The 19352-nt window shown below is 35.9% G+C and overlaps 2 protein-coding genes and 1 long non-coding RNA gene across 6 annotated transcripts in view; 1 reads left to right on the top strand and 2 right to left on the bottom strand.

The window, feature by feature from the left end:
- Positions 1 to 12049, top strand: part of LOC129450152 (uncharacterized) — a 49894-nt gene extending 37845 nt beyond the window's left edge. Inside the window, exon 4 of one of the 2 annotated variants that reach the window (XR_012370793.1) lies at positions 5645 to 6228. This is a non-coding gene — a long non-coding RNA (uncharacterized lncRNA). Of the gene's footprint in view, positions 1 to 5644; positions 6229 to 11914 lie in introns of those variants that run through there. The other variant, XR_008646262.2, reaches the window with a different exon arrangement.
- On the bottom strand, positions 559 to 11949 carry tpra1 (transmembrane protein, adipocyte asscociated 1). Its single transcript, XM_055212657.2, has 11 exons — positions 11794 to 11949; positions 11045 to 11220; positions 9534 to 9666; positions 8216 to 8302; positions 7837 to 7909; positions 7668 to 7747; positions 7365 to 7475; positions 7219 to 7279; positions 6225 to 6327; positions 5795 to 5875; positions 559 to 1680 (listed from the first exon to the last, which is right to left on the bottom strand). The coding sequence occupies exons 2-11, from the start codon at positions 11206 to 11208 to the stop codon at positions 1446 to 1448; spliced, it is 1128 nt and encodes a 375-aa protein (XP_055068632.1). The 5' UTR covers positions 11209 to 11220; positions 11794 to 11949; the 3' UTR covers positions 559 to 1445.
- A 732-nt stretch (positions 12050 to 12781) lies between the features above and the next one.
- On the bottom strand, positions 12782 to 17418 carry trim107 (tripartite motif containing 107). 3 transcript variants are annotated; one of them, XM_055212652.2, is made up of 2 exons: positions 17187 to 17418; positions 12782 to 14579 (listed from the first exon to the last, which is right to left on the bottom strand). In XM_055212652.2, the coding sequence occupies exon 2, from the start codon at positions 14563 to 14565 to the stop codon at positions 13120 to 13122; it is 1446 nt and encodes a 481-aa protein (XP_055068627.2). In that variant the 5' UTR covers positions 14566 to 14579; positions 17187 to 17418; the 3' UTR covers positions 12782 to 13119. The 3 variants fall into 3 exon arrangements, with proteins under 3 accessions (XP_055068627.2, XP_055068628.2, XP_055068629.2); XM_055212653.2 differs by lacking the exon at positions 17187 to 17418 and adding an exon at positions 16856 to 17052; XM_055212654.2 differs by lacking the exon at positions 17187 to 17418 and adding an exon at positions 16357 to 16380.
- Positions 17419 to 19352: the final 1934 nt, after the last annotated feature.

The following is a 19352-nucleotide window of genomic DNA, read 5'->3' on the forward strand; positions in this document are numbered from 1 at the left end:
GTCACATGATAAGCTGAAGAACATTTTCGATGAACATGCTTAAATTACAAAATGCGACACAAATACAGAACCGATTTATTCAGCACAATTGGAATGTACAACTGCGCAACAGACGGCAAAAACTTCTATTTAGAAAACTAAACGTATCCACATATCATGACGTAACATTTTTGATCATTCCAAAATAAAGGTCCCCCACAAGCTGTCCAAAATTTACAGTTCCTGCTAAAATACTATTAAATTATTATTTCTGAAATGTTGTGGCAGCCCATACTTGAATCAATACTTAATTCATGTACTGTACTCTGTTATCTTTTTATATACATCTATTACGAGCTTAAACGACAGAAAAACGAACAAAGCTTTAAATATTATAAGCAGATGTGCTTTGAATTACAGATGTCATCAAAATGAGCTGTAGTGAGAGAATGCAACAACTATGAATTTGTAAAAATCATACACCTATACCCACCCAAAGCATTTGAATATTTAAATCTCTAATCACAAAAAATTAATCAAATACAAATACTTTTAAATTAAAATATAAGACGAAATCAATAAACAGAAATAAACATTTTACTCTGGCCAAATTTAATTGACATTTAACAACAAAATTAACCAAAATGTACTTGGCAAATTTTTGTACACCATTTATAAAGTTGTTATTCATATACAACCATTTAACCAAATGAAATGAAGCATATTTGATATTTTATCTCAGTATGGTCCTTATTCTAGTAATGAGATCTTTCTAATGCACTCTTTATATATGGAATGATATCTGTTATGACAAACCAGAGAGTTCAAGAGTCACTATCAGTTAGAAAGAGACACCGAATTCAAACTGGAAACTGATAACAGGCTAAAAACCTGTACAATTCAACATATCTCTAAAATAAATTAAAATGCAAAAACATTTTCAAATCTAACTATGATCTAGCATCTGTAATAAATGACTTTACAAACATACAGATGAATGCTCAGTCCGATATAAAGCAGATGAACAAAGCCAATGTGGATCCGAGTCCTGAAGTCACAAGCTTAGTGTAGAAAGCTCAAAGAAATGCCTGGTGGAAAAACTCACGGCAGTAAACATGAATAATCGATCAAACTTACACTGATATCAGTAAAATATCTAATCATGTCTGAAATGTTGTACAGATAAATGATCAGCAATCGATTATTATCTCAGCAGATGTATTTTAGATAATCTACATCAAAGTTGCTTAAATTCTCTGATGCACACAGTTACAATAAAGGAATGCATGAAAAAAGAGCGAAAGAGTCCACTTTTAAACAACAACCGTGAAAAAACTTCTAATTCAAGGTGGTGCATGACAAACTGAACTCAAATCCACGGCACATCAAACTCTTCAGCTGGTCAAACAACAAGTAAACTGGAGGTGGCGTTGAAAACGTTCGGTGTTTAAACCTCGCTCTGTGTCTCAGGCATTAAGACTTCTCCAGCGATCGCTGTCGATGCTGTTTCCTCCTCCAAACGGTCCCGACACCACGTCATCCAGGTACGCTCCAGAGCCGTCGATCTGTGTGCTGGAGTACGAGCTATGATCCAGCTCTTTCCTGCCCAGACCTGATGAGGAAGTGTTGGGCAGGTGGACGTCGGAGTCTTCCGGCTCATCTATCTGTGACTTGTATGAGAAGAGGATCTTTGGCTCGGAACTGGAAATAGAAAACAGGAAAGAAAATAAACATTCGATTGTTACAGAAAGGAAACATGAACACTGTAACAAAAAAGGAAGTAGAACAAATACATGATTGTTTTCTCTGAACTACCTACCCAGAACATTTAAGCAATTTCATATGGATGTGACATTTACAGTCAAAACTTGTAATATAGTTTCTCAGAGAATGCATTTATTACCAATATATTGAACGATCTGGTTATATTTTCCTGAACCCTTGATAATCTAGACATCAGAAAAATATCAGCCTATACCTATATGCTGTCTATTTCAGCTAAGGGAATATACATGAGTTATGAATGTTACAAAAGTTTTAGGAGACAATATACTTTGTAGGAATTCTGTGTATTGAAAATAAACAAACCAGATGCAATAATATTCAACAAAAGGAAAAGGGAACAAATAATATTTAATTTAATCTTTGTATGTGCATTTATGAGGAACAAACAATTTTATGGACGTGACATTTCTCCGTTACGGACGTTACAATTCTAAAATTTGCACTTACTTAAAGAGCACCTATTTCATTGCTAAAAACAAGGTTATTTTGTGTATTTGGTAAAATGTTTGCGTGGTTTATAGTTCAAAAACACATTATTTTCCACTTATACCACGGGTCTGTTGAATCCTGCATTCTGATTGGCTGAGAAATGTTCTATGGGTGTTGATTATTTTTCTGTAAACCGCACACCTAATTTTTCAAATGTCTTAAAAATAGGCACCAGAGCAATGTTTGTGGTAACCGTGGTATAAGCGGAATAATTGACTCCGGTCCTTTGAATTATTTGAAAACAATGCACACCTGCGGTGTAACGCATTACCACCTTGGTGTGCATTATTTTCTTACAATTCAAAGGACCAGAGTCAACCATTCCTTACATACCGTATATTTTTGTAGCTCCAGATTTCACTCTTTTTTTTTTTTACAAAACTCATGGATTTGAAAAGCTCTGTGTCCGCGATTGGCCAGCTAATCTGTATGTTGTGATTGGTCTGAATACCTTTGACACCAGCCGGAAATGTGATGCTCCTTACCATGATTGAAAGATTCGCTCACAATGCAATGCTAACAGGAGTTAACTTACAGGTTGTGAGTCAGAAGCGGGAGGAATTATGATAATGTCGGTCTTTACTACATCACCAATCCCAGGAAGTAAACCGTTGCCTACAATCCGTGTGTTTGTTGTAGTCCAAGAAAAGAGATTTACGTTATAAACAATAACCTGCTTCAACGTTTACTTTGGGGTTTGTACCTTTTGCATACCGCTAACATATAATACACACACTCCAAAGGAAATCGTAGGAGCTCTTTAACAATAGCTGTGTTTTTATTAAATTGGCAAATTGACATTGCGAATTGACAATACAGCCAATATAAACACGTCAATTTAGCAAAAACTCCCATATATTGCCAAAAACGTTTAATGCTCACATGAGGTGGTTTTTTAGCCAATTCGGAAAAGGTGTATTTTGCAAAAACTGCAAACAGTGTATTTGCATTTTCAGGCCATGTTTACATTAGAGCATTTGCGTTTTAAAACGGCATTTTAAAATGAAAACGATCCTCGTTTATACTGGCATTTTTAAAAAAATCTTCATCCACACTATACACCACCATAAATGCATGAAACATGACCAATCACGTAACTGGGCATGCGCATATAAGTGTAAAATAACTTTTTACTCTAATAATAGCTTACCTTTGCACGTTTACGCAGCCTAGGGGTGTGCGATATTGACAAAAAGTCATACATGGGTCCTTTGCTGGCAACTATAACAGACACTATTTTTGAACCTATAAAAATGTGTTTGGGAAAGTCTTATACTGTTCTATTTCCCCCCTACAACATATTAATATGATTAATAGGTTAATTTTGATTTTATAACTAAACAGAAAGGTCTTTATGATTTAAAAAGAAAGCATTCAAGTGAACAGTACTAAACAGTAGCGAATTGAAGCAAAAATAAATGTCAGCAAATGCAAACTTTAATCAAACATAGTAAGAGGTGAAGTATTGCTTTAGCCTACCAGAAATTCTTATTGCATTAATTTTTAAAAGTGTGCGAGGTCCGTGCACGTCCTCCGCTAGCAACACACAAATAGCTAAAAGCGCAAGCGCCTAAACGAGCATTATATTAATGACGTTGAGTTTATTGTTTTTATTAATTTATATTCACAAAACTTATCAACAAAACATCGATTAAAATTAAGAGACAAATTATCTGAAACGAAATTCATTTTAAAGTAGCAAACAAAACTTACATTAAACTGGAAAATAATGTCTGACCCATTACAATTCTCCCTTCATATTGACCTTTACAACGCCTATATTGCGTTTAAAATTACAGTCTATCTTTCGTAAGCTAACTAAATTTAAACAAAACATAAACACTTATACTGTTCTAGCTCCCCCTACAACATATTAAAATGATTAATAGGTTAATTTTGATTTTATAACTAAACAGAAAGGTCTTTATGATTTAAAAAGAAAGCATTCTAAACAGTAGCGAACTTGAAGCAAAAATAAATGTCAGCAAATGCAAACTTCAATCAAAATATAGTAAGAAGTGAAGTATTGCTTTAGCCTACCAGAAATGCTTATTGCATTAATTTTTAAAAGTGTGCGAGGTCCGTGCACGTCCTCCGCTAGCAACACACAAATAGCTAAAAGCCAAGCGCCTAAACAAGCATTATATTAATGACGTTGAGTTTATTGTTTTTATTAATTTATATTCAACAAACTTATCAACAAAACATCGATTAAAATTAAGAGACAAATTATCTGAAACAAAATTCATTTTAAAGTAGCAAACAAAACTTACATTAAACTGGAAAATAATGTCTGACCCATTACAATTCTCCCTTCATATTGGCCTTTGCAACGCCTATATGGCGTATAAAATTACAGTCTATCTTTCGTAAGCTAACTAAATTTAAACAAAACATAAACACATTAAACCCAACAATACTCAAACATTAATATAAAACAGACATTATCTATAAGGATACATGTTAAAACAATCCGATATAGCATTTATAATAGCTGGTTGGTAGATGTTTACTATTTTTGGCAAAACCTCCGTTGCAAACCAACATTTACATGAATAAAATAATTTTTACTTTGAAAATGATGGCTGTCACGTTAATATCAGCTGTTCGTTAACATAAGACTCCGTCTACGTTCATTTACACTCAGAGCAACGTCTGAGTTCTCAAACTAAAACAGGGTCTTCAGCGTTTGCGAACGAATCCGTTTATGAGGGTCGAAAACGGTGATGTAGTGTAGATGAAAGGCGTAAACGTAGCAAAAGTAACGCGTTTTAAAGCATAAACGCATTAATGTAAACATAGCCTCAGGTCACCTGATGCAAGTAAGTCGCATAATTATTATTTGAAGATGAAGCAGTATGAACTAAAACCTCCCAGAAACAGATCAATACGTGTCAATACCTTCATTTCACAATAGTGTTTTGTCGACATTTAGAAAATAACACTAAAGTTTTGCACAAATCTGCAATGAAAATGCAGCTTATGAAAAATGATTCAAGAAAGATTTAATAACTTAAACCAAGACTTTACATGGGTATTTTAACCACCAAATATTGACATCCAAGATATTAGTATGGTTAAGAACTTTACTTTTCATGATAAAGGTTGATTTTGCACGGAATTGCCCATTTACTAAAACTGAAGGGATCGTATTGTACCAATGCCTATATCTACTGTATATATTAATTCACTGGGTCCCACACAATATGGCCCTATAGTGTTAATAAACCACAATCAGATATCCTCACAGCTCTGTATTTTAAACTGATTAAATCAATTTGGATTTAATTATAAATGCGTTTCATTTGCTAATTTTATTGCATGAATTTATGTCTTATTGTGTTTGGGTTATTATGGATGTTTATTTTATTTTATGTTTTCTCCTTTTCAGGTTCAACAGGGTCAACAGATGAAAATTAGCCTGTGGGCTAACTCATACCTATTTAAAGTGTCTGTACTGTTGATTCATGAGTAATGTCCTTTTTACAAACAATAAATAAATAAAAGAAATACAGAATTAACAGAGAGAATATCCACATACCCAAAAAATCCTTTGAGGAACGTGACGTAGATCAGAGGAGCAAAGACAGAAAAATACAGGAATGTGGTCACATCAACACAACTGTGAAGATAGACAGAAGACAAATAGAGGGGTTTAAACAATCTGAGTGCTCATTCAATCTGGTATTTTCATTTCTTTTTTCAATTACACCTGAAATTAAAGAGGAAGCTTTAAAAGTGTTTTAATATTCAAATTTGATCAGTAGAGTCTAATAACAGAACGCAGAACAGAAAGCACTTGTATTAGCTCATAGATATTTTAAAACACACAGTTCATTGAGAAGGCTGATGATATATATTTCATAACAGATATTAACAGTTCATATAAATATCGGTATAATGACCATCTTCCTGAGAGTTTACCATTTGAATTGAATCTATGTTTGTAAAAGTAAAATATAAACGCTCACCACAGGCCTTCAATAATATCAGCACAGAGAAGAGCACTGCCGATCCCCTGAACCAGATTCAGTACAGACAGAATCCCAGCATACACGTAAAAACTCCTCTTAGCTGATGATAGAGACATTCATGATCACATAATGATAAACACAAACAGAGATAGAAAGTGTTATAAATAATCATTATCTGTCTCTCTGACTAAATGAGTTTTATAGGTGTATTTTTAGCTGATAGTTAAATTAAAGAGCACCTATCATGCCTATTTAACAAAATGTTTTAGTTTTATTATATATCATATCCAAAATGCCTTTAATTGGGTGGGAGCACAAACGTGCTGTTTTCGTGTGTGTACCTTTAAAGGCGGAGTCCACGATGTTTGAAAAACGCGTTGGAAAAGGAGACGGGCCGACTACCAAAACACACTTATAGCCAATCAAATCAAATCAAATGCCGGTTTGCGTATGTGTGGGGCGGGTCTATCAACAGAAGGTCCAGATTCTATTGGGGTAGGGGCGTGTTTGTTTAGGTGATTTCAAATATCAACATTGGCTTTCAAACATCATGGACTCCGCCTTTAAATGCAAATGAGCTATAGCTCCTCACTCCCTTATCAAAAGAGACAACGAGCGCTTTCAGTTCAAATAGATCTGATTCATGTAAATAAAGTCTGAGATAATCGTATCTCACTATTGAGATATGGCAGACAGCTTACAACTTGCCAAAGGACTGTCAGTCAGTGGCTGTGGGTGGGGCTTTATCAGTGTGACATCACATTAACAAGAAAATCCAAACAGCATGTCTAATGAGACTGCTTTGGTTTAATGGGGATTTAAAAAGGACGAGTGGGTAGGGCTGCTCGATTATGGGTATCAATTATTTTGGTACAAATCATAATCACGATTGTTTAACACGATTGACTTTAAAAACATTCTGCCAATCTGTCATTTTTTATAAGTAAATGAAAGAACATGTCCTGTTAACACAACCTGTGCATTTACTCACATGGTAATGAGATTTTGTCTCTGACTGGAGTTTTGGGAAGAATGACTATCAGAGAATACACCTGAAAAACAGTTCAAGTCTAAATTAAACTTCAAAATAAGAGTTTAATTCTAATTTAATATAAAAAGAAATGAAGAAATCAATACCAGGAAAAAGAAGCAAGAACTGGCCAGCCAGAAGTGCCGCCCACCGTGACCGTAGATGTTGAAGTCTTTAGCCGAGAGATGTTTATCTGGGTAACGAATCTCCAGAGTTCCCTGAAGCAGCAACAGATTATGAAAGCAATAACTGTGAGTTTAAGGTGTGTGCATGGTAAAATCAGACATAGACATAGACATGGCCACCCTTACTGCTTTTATAAAACACTGGCAGTGTTGATACTGTAGCCACTAACCAGGAGCCACTGGTCACTGTTTTTAATTATCTGATATACAAGCGCACATGCTTACCTGTGTGATGGAATAGGCCAGGGCCAAGATCGCAGTGATGGCCAGCACACGCTTGATACTGGACTTACTCTCCAGATGACCTAAACCAGTTTAAATCACAAAACATGTCACTTTACAGACTTGAGATCAGTGTAAAGCAATAATAAACATTAAGAATTCAGGAACATACCAAAAGCCAGTCCCAGTATGATGACGCTGAGCTCAATACCTAATAAAAAGAAACGCGTGATTTCCCAAAGCACCTGCGGGCAGACACATCACATCACAGTCAACTGCACTATTAGAAGTAACGTTTCATGATGCATTGAATTATATATAAATATTTCATTACTGTTAATGTCAGTAATATTCCTATTAGCTTATAAATATAAAGTCATTTAAGAGCAGGCAGCCTGTTGCGTGACAATCAATAGAAAATCATAACATAATAATACAACAAGCAATGGACAATGAGTGTTTTATTAGAAACATTAGGATATCTTTCACACTGATGAAATATTTTTGATTTAGTAATAACAGGAATAATAGAAATGAAGCCTAAGTTGTACCTTATCTATGAGCGTGGCAGCACTGGATGTGCTAACAGTCATGGAGACTATAGCACGTGTGATACCCACAGCAGCCACTACAAACACCTAAAACACACAAAACAACATCCACTTACATAAATCACACCATTAACACACTTTCTATGACTCTGTTTTCTATTTACAGCGATGTAAATTACATAACAGATAAATCATGAATCCAAATGCTTGAAAACTCAATAAGTCAAATGATGTAAGGTATAGATAGATAGATAGATAGACAGACAGACAGACAGACAGACAGACAGATCACACTATCGTCCGATAGTGTTGCCGAAATATCCTCTCAGTCCAAAAATAATAAACAGGAAAATGCAATGAATTTGATCTCTGTGTATAGAAAATGTAAAGAAACATCACTAGTTTAATGTTCAATATTAATGGTCATTATATGAAAATGTAATCTTCAGAATTTAGTTAATGCAAGTTAATATAACCACAAAACAATGGGTATCAGCAGGTATCAGCCTTACTAACTGGCTATCGGTAAAGGTGGACAAATTTAATATCGGTGCATCTCTAGTTTGATAGTTTATACCGCTGAGGGTCAAAGGTTTATTTACATTATTAAGAGTAAGTTTACATTATTTATTTAACTCATTCACCACCAGCCTTTTTGAGAAAAGTTGCCCACCTGCATTTTTGTGATTTTAACAAAAGTTTCACAAAATTCCTTGCAGGAAAAATTATCTTCTATAAATATATAAACATACAAATTATATCAAATTAAAGAACACACCCTCTGCTTTCAAACAAACAATAAACAAACAAACAAACAAACAAACAAAATGGGGGTTTCATTATATATTTACTTTTTCCACTTAATTTAACTGCTGAAATATGGATATTTCTCTTCAAAAATACAAATTTTGAGCAAAAAGCTTAAAAAATTGCGTTTTTGTAAAGGAATTTATGTTAGAGATCAGACTCAGAATGACTATCAAACATAAAGGCAGTTAAAATACATCATTAAATCTTTTTAACTTCTGTTTTTGATAAAAGCGGTATTACACTTTCACTTTGAAATTTGTCCAGAAAAGCATATTTATTAGTTAAATATTAACTCATAATTGACGAGATAACTCGTCAATGGCGGTGAATGAGTTAATGTACATTATTGAGAGTTATATGTATAGTTTACACTCCTGAAGGTTGGAGGTTTGAGCAATAATAATGTTAGACTTGAGTCAAAGCACAACTCTCACTCGGTGGGAAGCCCCAAGGGATTGAAACTACATTCCAGTTTCAGGTGAATAGCTGTGAAAGTTTTGGTGCTTACCAGTATATAAAATGCCACAAAGATGGGGCTGGATGTGAGACGGATCTTGGCCCGAGCAGAAGGAAGTTTCCACATCAGGAATATCAAGAATGCAACATTAGGGATGAGCAGCATCAGGTCCCAAAATCGAACCCTGACACAAACCAGACAAACTTCTTAACAGCAATACAAGGAAACAGCAGCTCAACTGCTTACAGTATAGATAATGTTTATAACCGTAGATAATAAACAAGTCATTTATTACTGTAATACTAGCCCACACACATCTAAAACAGGAATTTCAACTTTTACCTGTGATGGAAAGTACCTGTTTATCCACAAAGATCCACAGCATGTTTTTACTTTAATTTAATGTTTGATAGTTAAGACACACACACATATATTGTAGCAAGTCAATTAAATGCTTTAGTTTCATTTGAATTTTATTTGTTACGTTCTCTTGCACTAACATTGACCTAGTGCAAGATAACATGATGTCAGATTAGATTTGTTTTATGTTAGGTTGAACACTAGTGTACATGAACGAGAGCACACAAATCTTAACTTCAAACATACATAAAAGGTTATGTTAGTAGAAATTACAACAGTGTTTACCTTCTGATTTATAACAAAATGTATGTAAACATTGCCAAACATTTCTTTATTGTTGACTTTTTTAATCAGTGTTTTTTAAACAAGCTATTAATCACAGTATTAACTACTCAAAGTTTTAAAAGATTATTGTATTCTATTCAACAACATTAACTATTCAACTATATCATATCTCTTACAGGTGAACACACACGTGTACATCTTTTCAATTGGACATGCATGACTTTGTCTTTCGTGTACAAAAAAATGATATTCAGCTTTCATAAATCAATTGATATTGTTTCTCTTTTCATATAAGCTGCTGATTCATCACACATTCTAAAAAACAAAGAGAGGAAGTTGTCGTGGCCAAATCATCGCACATCTATCAGTACTGATAGTGTTAATGTCTTAAAACTGTGAAACGACTTCTGAGAAATTTGACATTGTAGTGCTATAGTTATATCAGAATATAAACCCAAGACAAAAATGAATTGTTGTCCCTTGAGATCAAAAGTATCTAAATAGAGGACACTTCAGTTTACACAGACATGAAAGCAGAACTGAAAGTAAATAACCTGCAATGCTAAAATCACATTCGTGTGTCTGACGGAAAGTCCTGGTGTCAATTTGCACCTCTTTAGTGGACACGGCCCGCTAAACTTTATTGAAAAGCGCAAACAATATTACAGTAAGTGTCCCTATCAGTTTAAAAACTGAAACTACACAGTCAGACACAGGTTATATATGCTATCTAAAGACGGTTAAAGTCTACAGACAGACCCCATGAAACATCGATTTTAATTTCTCAAATCAATGAATGAAGTGAAACTGGTAGCAGCAACTTTGTCACATTTAATGCAAACGTGTCAAAGTGTGCTGACATATAATGCCTAAAGCCTCATACTTTACAGACTTTACACCAGTGAAAACGGCTGTACCTGGAGTCTCCGATATCCTCATAGAGTATCTGTAGACATGTGTGTGGTTTGGTGATGTTGATCTCTTGATCTGGTGTAAAATCTGTGCTGTTCTCCACTGTGGGAAACGCACTTGTGTTGGCATAATGAGCAAATCTCACACTTTGTGTTACTCTCTCCAACATCCTGAACTAAACCTGTGGGAATAAAACAAACCTCATTCAATTCACACTCACCTGCATACATTGTATTTAAATGCAACACACATTATAACACATAGAGTCGAGTAAACATTATAAACATGCACAAGCAGAGATTCACAACTATGAATATATGATATTAAAGTTACAGTAGTTACCTGTAAATTGTAAATGATAGTGAAATATTTCGCACACATATTTGTTAGTAAAAATGTAGTCATACATCCACAACCATGAGAATTGCATGATCACAAATCAATAATAGCACAGATGTTACATTGAAATGTCTAAAATGTATCGTTGCAATTGTATAAAATATATCAAATGTAACAAAGTAACTGTTCTGGAATGTAGGCTACGTGTTTGTATTTACACACAATGTTACATAACAGAGATCAAATACTCTGTGTAAATAAACTCATCACGCACTGATTTTAGCAAACGTTAAACTGAAATGAAAGGGAATTTGTCTTTATCTGTAATGTGTTTAGAGTGAATTATATCATCATGTGACACAAATCACACACACCGATCTAGTATCAGGTGATAAACAACAGAAACACAGCTCACCTTTAACTCTTAACGTTTTCCGATCAAAGGCTGATGTTATCCAGTATTAATGCCACCATTCGGTTTAATGGAGTCATAATAACTTTGATTCGTACGACGGCTGTTGTTTGTTTGTTTACAGGCGGAATGAAACTGATGCGTCAGGCGCTTGTCAGATAAGTCAGCGTCAACGACCATAGACATACACAAAGACGTAGATACGTCATCAGCGGCTGTTTCTACGGGCAGTCGTCCGCCATATTGGAACGGTCCAAGGAGCTTTAAAATTTAAAATTAGCTTCCTGCGGATTAAAGGTAAAATTATTTTATTTTATAATTATTGTATTTTTATTTTATTATGTAGTAGACCCTGACCCATACATTATAATTGTTAAACTAACACAATACACCTAGACAAAAGTGTCTGCTTTAAAAGTCACTGCAATGTAAAAGTCTGTCATATTAAGTTAATACATATACATTTTCACCTCTGAAATATTAGCTCATTTTTTTCGGAAATTTATTTGCAGGGTTCACGAACCAGAGGGTGCGCAATATCCCAGTACGTTGTATCCTGGAAAACTGCGAGTGACGTCTGCAACTGGACCTTTCCAAAATGGCGGACGCGTCTACATGTGGAGCGGCCGAAAGACGTATCTATGTACACATATCTATGTGAATTGCACTACCAAAGCAAAAATGGCCGTCATATGTGCATCACTTCAAAATAAAAGACCCACCTTCCTCCCAGAGATAATGGCTGCCATCTAGCCAACACTTCAAAATAAGGGTTTAAAAAAATAAAACACAGAGGCTTTTCAAAATATAGTACTTAAACTACTGGAAGAGGTAGATGTTATTTTTTATTTCAGCAAAAAAAAGTAAACATGTTATAAGAAAAGCATGCTTTTCGAACTGTACTATTTGAAATGTAAATGTAAAGACAAACAAACATAACTTTTCCATGTTTTCAACACTTAAATGCGTATAATAAAATAAAATATTGTGTTTTATTTATTTATTTGTTTAGACGATAATGTTGAAACCAGCGTGCATGAGAGGTGAACATAAGAGGGAACAAATAACATCCATTAAAAGATATTTTAGGGCATGCCGCATGTTAGGACAGTTTTTATGGGATCTGTCATTAATTTGACTTTAACGACACATGAATGGACCTTAGTATAGTAGACACAAAGACATAAATGTTGCAACTGTGTGGCTCCATTTTGCCAAATAATCTTAAAAAAATGTTTTTCTTAAAAGCAGAAAGTAGACAAAAATCCCACAGAGAACATGTGTTAACTTTAGACTTGAAACAAACTACCAAAGTATTGTATGAAATCATTAGTTAACTGTTATGTGTGCTTTGGGCTGACCCGACATCATCCTAACAGCCAGATAGACAGGCTCTGTAAAGTTCACCGTAAAGGAGTGGAGATGAGTTTTATCCCCACTCGTGTCGCTAATGCTATAAAATGCTAAAGTACTGCGACTGAAGCTCAGGTGTATCTCCACTCTCTTCAGAGATGGTGTACGTCTAAGCGGCGTGTCCTTTCCATTTTCGTAAGCCCTTAGTAAGTTATCACAGTACATGAGGCAACAGGACCCGGCACTGCTCTCCAGCCCACTACCAAAACCAGAGCGGGCCAACCCACCATAACACAGAGCTAAAACCCAGGGACAACCCTCAGCCTTCACGCTCCAAAGATGTTCTCCTTTGGAGAAGCTTTGGGAGCTCAGAGCCTGGAAAAAACTTGAAAACCTCTGAGAACCGGCCGGATACGACTGCTTTACTACACTGAAAGTCAGAGTTTTTAGATCTTCAGACAAGAGCAGGTTGGGGTGGATGGTCTCAGGGTCAAACGTCACCTCAGAAGGGTTGAGGATGATTCGTAAAGCTCTCTGAGCGGATCCCAGCCCGAGACGGAGTTGAGCGTTGTGTTGTTCCATTTCCGTGCAGACCTTTTTTAAACTGCTAAACAATTCACTCGAAGAATCGTTTAATGGCTCCAGAGTCAAGCTGGAAACTTGGGCTTCGATCGTTTGGATATCATCACTAAAACAGGTGCTATCGTTCCCATCCATCAGGGTATTGATCTGAAGTTCGGCAGTCCTTAATTTCTGCTGAAGGTCTGATAGCAGTACAACTCTATTTTGTGCAGCATCTTCTCTGGGCTTCAACTCAACCTCCAGAAGCTTCATACCAGTAACGCTGTACGTCTTCATCAGCTCTGTCATTTCCTCCAGTATGCTGCTAACCTCTTTCCTTAAATCAGCATGGGTTGCCTTTACTAAAGCCTCTCTGTCCTTCTCTTTAGTCACCAGATCATCCACTACAGCAAGCTTTTCATGTAAGCTATTCATTATGGGTAGTAATCTAGACATGTGTTTATTCGATTCAGTCTCCAAAGGAACGACTTTTTCTAATTCTGCTGACTGACAGTTTTCCTCTGCAGTGTCTGCTTCAACAGATCCATCACTATTGTTGACCATGTTGTCTTCTACAGTGGATTGAAGCTCAGCTCCGTCTGTGAGTCTGATGTTGTCTTTGAGGCTCTCAACAATGTTTTTAAGTTTCATATTTCTCGGTAGGGACTCTGGGTTGAGATGTTGCTCTCCACACACTGGACAACAAAGTTCTTGAGGTGTTTTTTGACACTCGGGGGCTTCCAGACATGCGAGGCAGAAACTGTGGGCACAAGGGAGTGTGACTGGATCGAGAAAGATACTGAGACAGATGGGACAGATGAGCTCAGACTCTAAACAGCTTTCAGAAGATGACTGGGCCATGATGATAGATGTCTCTGGTAAAACAGGGTTAAACAATTTAGCCAGTTTAAGGTTTGGCTTCAATGCATTTTTATTCTGAAGTATAGCTTCAAAAATTATAAACCCACATAGCAATTTTCTCTAATAACTAACAATTACTGATAACATTATTTCCAGTTTTGTGTTAAAATTTGTTTAGAGCAATTTCATGCAAAAACATTTTTAAACAAAAGTTTTTACTATACTGATATCTCAGGTGTCAATATTTGGTGGCTTAAATATCAATGCAAAACCTTTGTTTAGGACTTAAAAAATATATATATTTCCTCAGTTAGGTAAGTGTAGATTTCAGAATTGTCTCATCCATAACGGAGAAAAGTCACACGTTTCTTTCCCATAAATGCTCACACGAAAATTAAAATAAAAATGTGACCCTGGACCACAAATCCAGTCTTATGATGCGTTTACACTAAACGCGAATAGAGCGTCTGTTTAGTGTGTCGTGGTAGACGCGAATTCGCCTCATTCGCACATCCAGTTCACACAAATGACGCGAATTAACGTCTGACGCCCGGGTAAAAAAATTTGGCGCCATGTTAACCAGTCAGGAGCCTTCTTGCTGCTGTGGCAGCAGGCCCACCCAGAGTCACTCCTTGCCCCTCCCACAAGAAGCGGATTTCGCCTCGGACGCGTGTCAATTTCGCTTAAAACGCTTATTACGCACGTCTATTTCGCTCTAGACACGCAAATGCATTCAAAATGTTCAAGGGGCAAACTTAAATTTGACGCTCTATTCGCATTTTGTGTGAACGCAGCATTAAAGTGCCCCTATTTCGTTGCTAAAAAGAACGGTATTTTGTGTATTGCAATGTGTTCACATGGTTTATGGTTCAAACACATTATTTTCCACATACCATAAATTATTGTTGCTCCTCCATGCCCCGCCTTTCTAAAACGAATTGATTTTGACAAAACCTATCTGAGAAAGCATGGTGTGCTTCACTTGGCTGCCCTGTGTGACGCTCCTTACCATATTTGGAAGATCCGCTCCCAATAGGAGATATTTTCTTAGCTAACTTATCAATACAAGCCCGAATATGATCCAGAAAATGCAGATTGATTAACTTTGCCAGCGCGGCTTGAGCAAAACATAACAGATTGGTACGGTAAGGACACTTAAACTTAAATCGTGTCTGCATTCGTGATCTTAGAAACGACAAACAACAAGCGCTAGTAAATTCTTTAAATATGAAAACATAAACTACTTTCAGGCTGTGAGTCAAAGCAGGCAGGATTATGGTAATGTGCATCAAGTCCACATCGACTCGCTGTGGAAGTGAACTGTTGGGTACAATCCGTGTGCAAGAAAAGAGATGATAACTCGTGTCATCGTACACTTTGGGATTTGTAACTTGGCATATCGTTAACATGTACTAACACACAAAAAGGAATGTAAAATTATAAAACGGAAAATAGGTGCTCTTTAAGTCGCACAGGTATATTTGTAGCAATGGCCAGCAATAATACATTCAAAGTCAAAAATTATATTTTTTAATGGCAAAAATCATTAGTATATTATGTAAAGATATATCAAAACTTTATTTTTGTGAGTAGATGCAGTTGTTGATAACTTCATTTGGAAAACTTTAAGTGCAGTTTTCTTAATATTTGGATTTTTTTATACCCTAGATTCTAGATGTTAACGTTAGTTGTATGAAATCTTATCCTATCTTAACAAAACATACATCAATATACAACAATAAGCTTGTATACAACATTCATATGATAAAATATACATTTATTTTATCCAACCTTATGACTGGTTTTCTGGTCCAGGGTGACAAATAAATATTATTTGTTAGATAGAAATGTAGATAGAAGCTAATCGCTACGGTAAACGCTGAAATGTTGCCATGGTTACCTTTCCAGACAACCACGTGTCTACTCTTCATAGGGCTTTAAAATAAACTTTCTGCATTGCTAAAAGCTGCAAAATTACATGCATCGTTTAACATTTACGCCAAATGTTGTATTATAATACACACTGAATTATAATCAAACTGTTTTTATTTCTTTTCGCTGCTAAAAGATCCTCGTGGACATTTATGACGCTAACGCTAACTCTTATGTTTCGACTTTGAAGGGGTTAAAGTCTGTGACATCTCCCATCTCCTTTATTATTGGGCCATTAGCCCGTATTTTAAACACGATGCCACAACCACATCACAAACTTATAAGATGTCGGTCTTGTTTATCGTGTATCAAGACATGCGTGTTTCTGCATCAGATAAATAATAAAACATCCGCTTACCTTAAACCTGCGTAACATATGGGTTATTTCTATAAAACTGAACTATCGCCTACTATGCTAAAGAGAAACAAAGCTCATCTGTATTAAATGGCGTTGTTTATGTGCTCCAGCTGCGATGATATATTTAGTATTTGATGTGAATTTATAACAGCTCGATGTAGCGGCTGCAGTGAGTTTCGTTTTCCTGCGATTACCTCATACACACACGCCTCATTTATTAATGTACAACGCAAACGATTCGAGTTAAATGCGTTTGAATATCACACATCCCATAATAATACAGCATTACAAATAGTTTACATTTCTACAAAGGTCTGTGTAATTTACTTACCCGCGCGCGTATGACTGCTAAATTAAGACTGCTTCAGATTTCCATGATGTGATGTGTACCTATAAAAGTTATTCATTAGAGAACAAACACACGAGTTTAGCTCTTACACCTGCCAACTGAAATGAAGGTTGCAACCCTACTGTACACACAAATTAACTTCATCAAACACAAACTCTAATGTTTCCTGTTAGAGCTGCACAGTTATTGACACAGACACGCGCACGTGCGCGCGCACACATGCACAAAGTGTAATAATTTCACAACAGCAAGAGCTCAGGTAGCAAAGGTTTACCTCAGAGAATTTTAAGACACTGATGACAAAACAATGCTCTTTGATTAATCCAGGACAAGCCGTAAATTATGTTAAGACATTTACAACATTAAAGGGGACACATCATGAAAATCTGACTTTTGTCCATGTTTAAGTGCTATAATTGGGTCCCCAGTGCTTCTATCAACCGAGAAAATTTGAAAAAGATAAAAAAAATAGGTAATTGAAATTTTGCTCCCCTTGTGATGTCAGAAGGGGATAAAACTGCCCCTTAATCTGCACTATTTAACCACGGCACTGCCATTTAGTGCAAATATAAACAAGTTTTAGAGATAAACTCATTTGCACCCAAAAATGGCACATTTTTGCTCATACCTACAAAGTGGTAATTTTAACTTGTTATAATTATCTATATGATATTTTGAGCTAGAACTTCACATATGTACATATTGGGGACACCAAAGATTTATTTTACATCTTTAAACAGTTTTGAGAAATGTCCCCTTTAAAGCAGTTTTTACAAACATGACTTACAAAAAAAAAAACAATACTGGTGTGCATCTTGAGACAGAACAACGGCACTGATATATGTTTAGATATGTTAGTGAAAGAACTCAAACTTTTATTTTAGTCTGGGAATAGAATAAGCCCTCTCCGGGAAACCACCCCTTAATAATCTACATTCATTTCAATATTTACCAATGCATTTATTTAAATCAAATGCTTACATTAACCATTTTATTTGCAATAACTAACATTAAGAAGAAGATTACTCTACTAAAAAGACAATCTAAAACCAGTCTAAGATGGTCGGCTAGTTTTAGCTGGTCTCCCAGCTTGGTTTTAGCTTGTTAAGATGGTATAGCAGGCTGGTTTTAGAGTGTTTTTGGACACTTCTTAACTCATCAGGCCGGAAGACCAGCTGACCCACCATCTTAAACCAGCTTGACCAGGCTGGAAGCTTGGCCAGCTGGGTTAAGATGGTTGGTTGGTCTAGTTTAATACTCTTATAAAAATTAATCATGGTTTTACTACAGTTAAAACCAAAAAACCATGGTTACTGTAGTAAATCCATGGTAACCACAAAATAACCATGGCTTTCAAAAACCATATCTTAAAATACATTTGTAAGGGGTCCAGATATGACCCCATCCATCCGTTTGGCCCAACGACGGAATCCAAACGAAGGGTAATAGCGCGTTCAGTCTTTTCCGGCGCTTGCAAGTGACGTTTTGGCATTTATGCAATTTTGTATTATTATCTGACTCCAAGATAATGTTAATATTAATTGGATTGATGATTACTTTTAACAGTTACAGAATTTGGGTGGATGTTTGGTTATTCTTGTTTAGCCCTACTTGTTATTGCATCCGTTCATTCGGCTACTCATGTCGCTTTGGACTCACGCACCGGCCGTTTATTAATATTTAATAATTATGCGGGCCCACGATCACAACCGAATCAGGCTTGGTCGCTGCTAGAGGTTAGACCATATGTTCAGAAGGCCGCCTTTTATGCGTGCTCATCTCTGAACATACTTTATTTAGTCCCCATAGAGGTGCAACTTAATTATTACAATATTTGTTTCTAACCAGAGGCTCACGACCACTATCATAAAACAAACTGACCGTCTTCTCCAATGATAGCTTTGTATAATCGTGACATAATTTAATATGCAGCTTAGATAGATTAATATTGAAATAACCAGAGGTTGAGGCTCGTCTGATTTAGAGTGGTCAGACAACATTTACTTGTTACTCTAAACAGGAAATTAGCCTCCACGCATCTAATTTAACTTAAACTAGCGCCAAGTGCTAGTCGGATCTCCAAAATCCTCCGCTGATGTACTACTATGCCATCTAGTCTGGGATTTTGTTCCGGTACTAGCCTGATTT

The sequence above is a fragment of the Misgurnus anguillicaudatus genome, chromosome 8 (genome assembly GCF_027580225.2).
Source record: "Misgurnus anguillicaudatus chromosome 8, ASM2758022v2, whole genome shotgun sequence".
Classification (NCBI taxonomy): domain Eukaryota; kingdom Metazoa; phylum Chordata; class Actinopteri; order Cypriniformes; family Cobitidae; genus Misgurnus; species Misgurnus anguillicaudatus.

Excerpts from the sequence above, each read along its gene's own strand:
- tpra1 (XM_055212657.2), bottom strand. The coding sequence starts at position 11,208 with ATGTTGGAGAGAGTAACACAAAGTGTGAGATTTGCTCATTATGCCAAC. Across the intron at positions 7,748-7,836 it reads CATACTGGGACTGGCTTTTG|GTCATCTGGAGAGTAAGTCC; the intron begins GTATGTTCCTGA and ends AAACTGGTTTAG. Across the intron at positions 6,328-7,218 it reads AGACAAAATCTCATTACCAT|CTAAGAGGAGTTTTTACGTG; the intron begins GTGAGTAAATGC and ends CTCTATCATCAG.
- trim107 (XM_055212652.2), bottom strand. The coding sequence starts at position 14,565 with ATGGCCCAGTCATCTTCTGAAAGCTGTTTAGAGTCTGAGCTCATCTGT.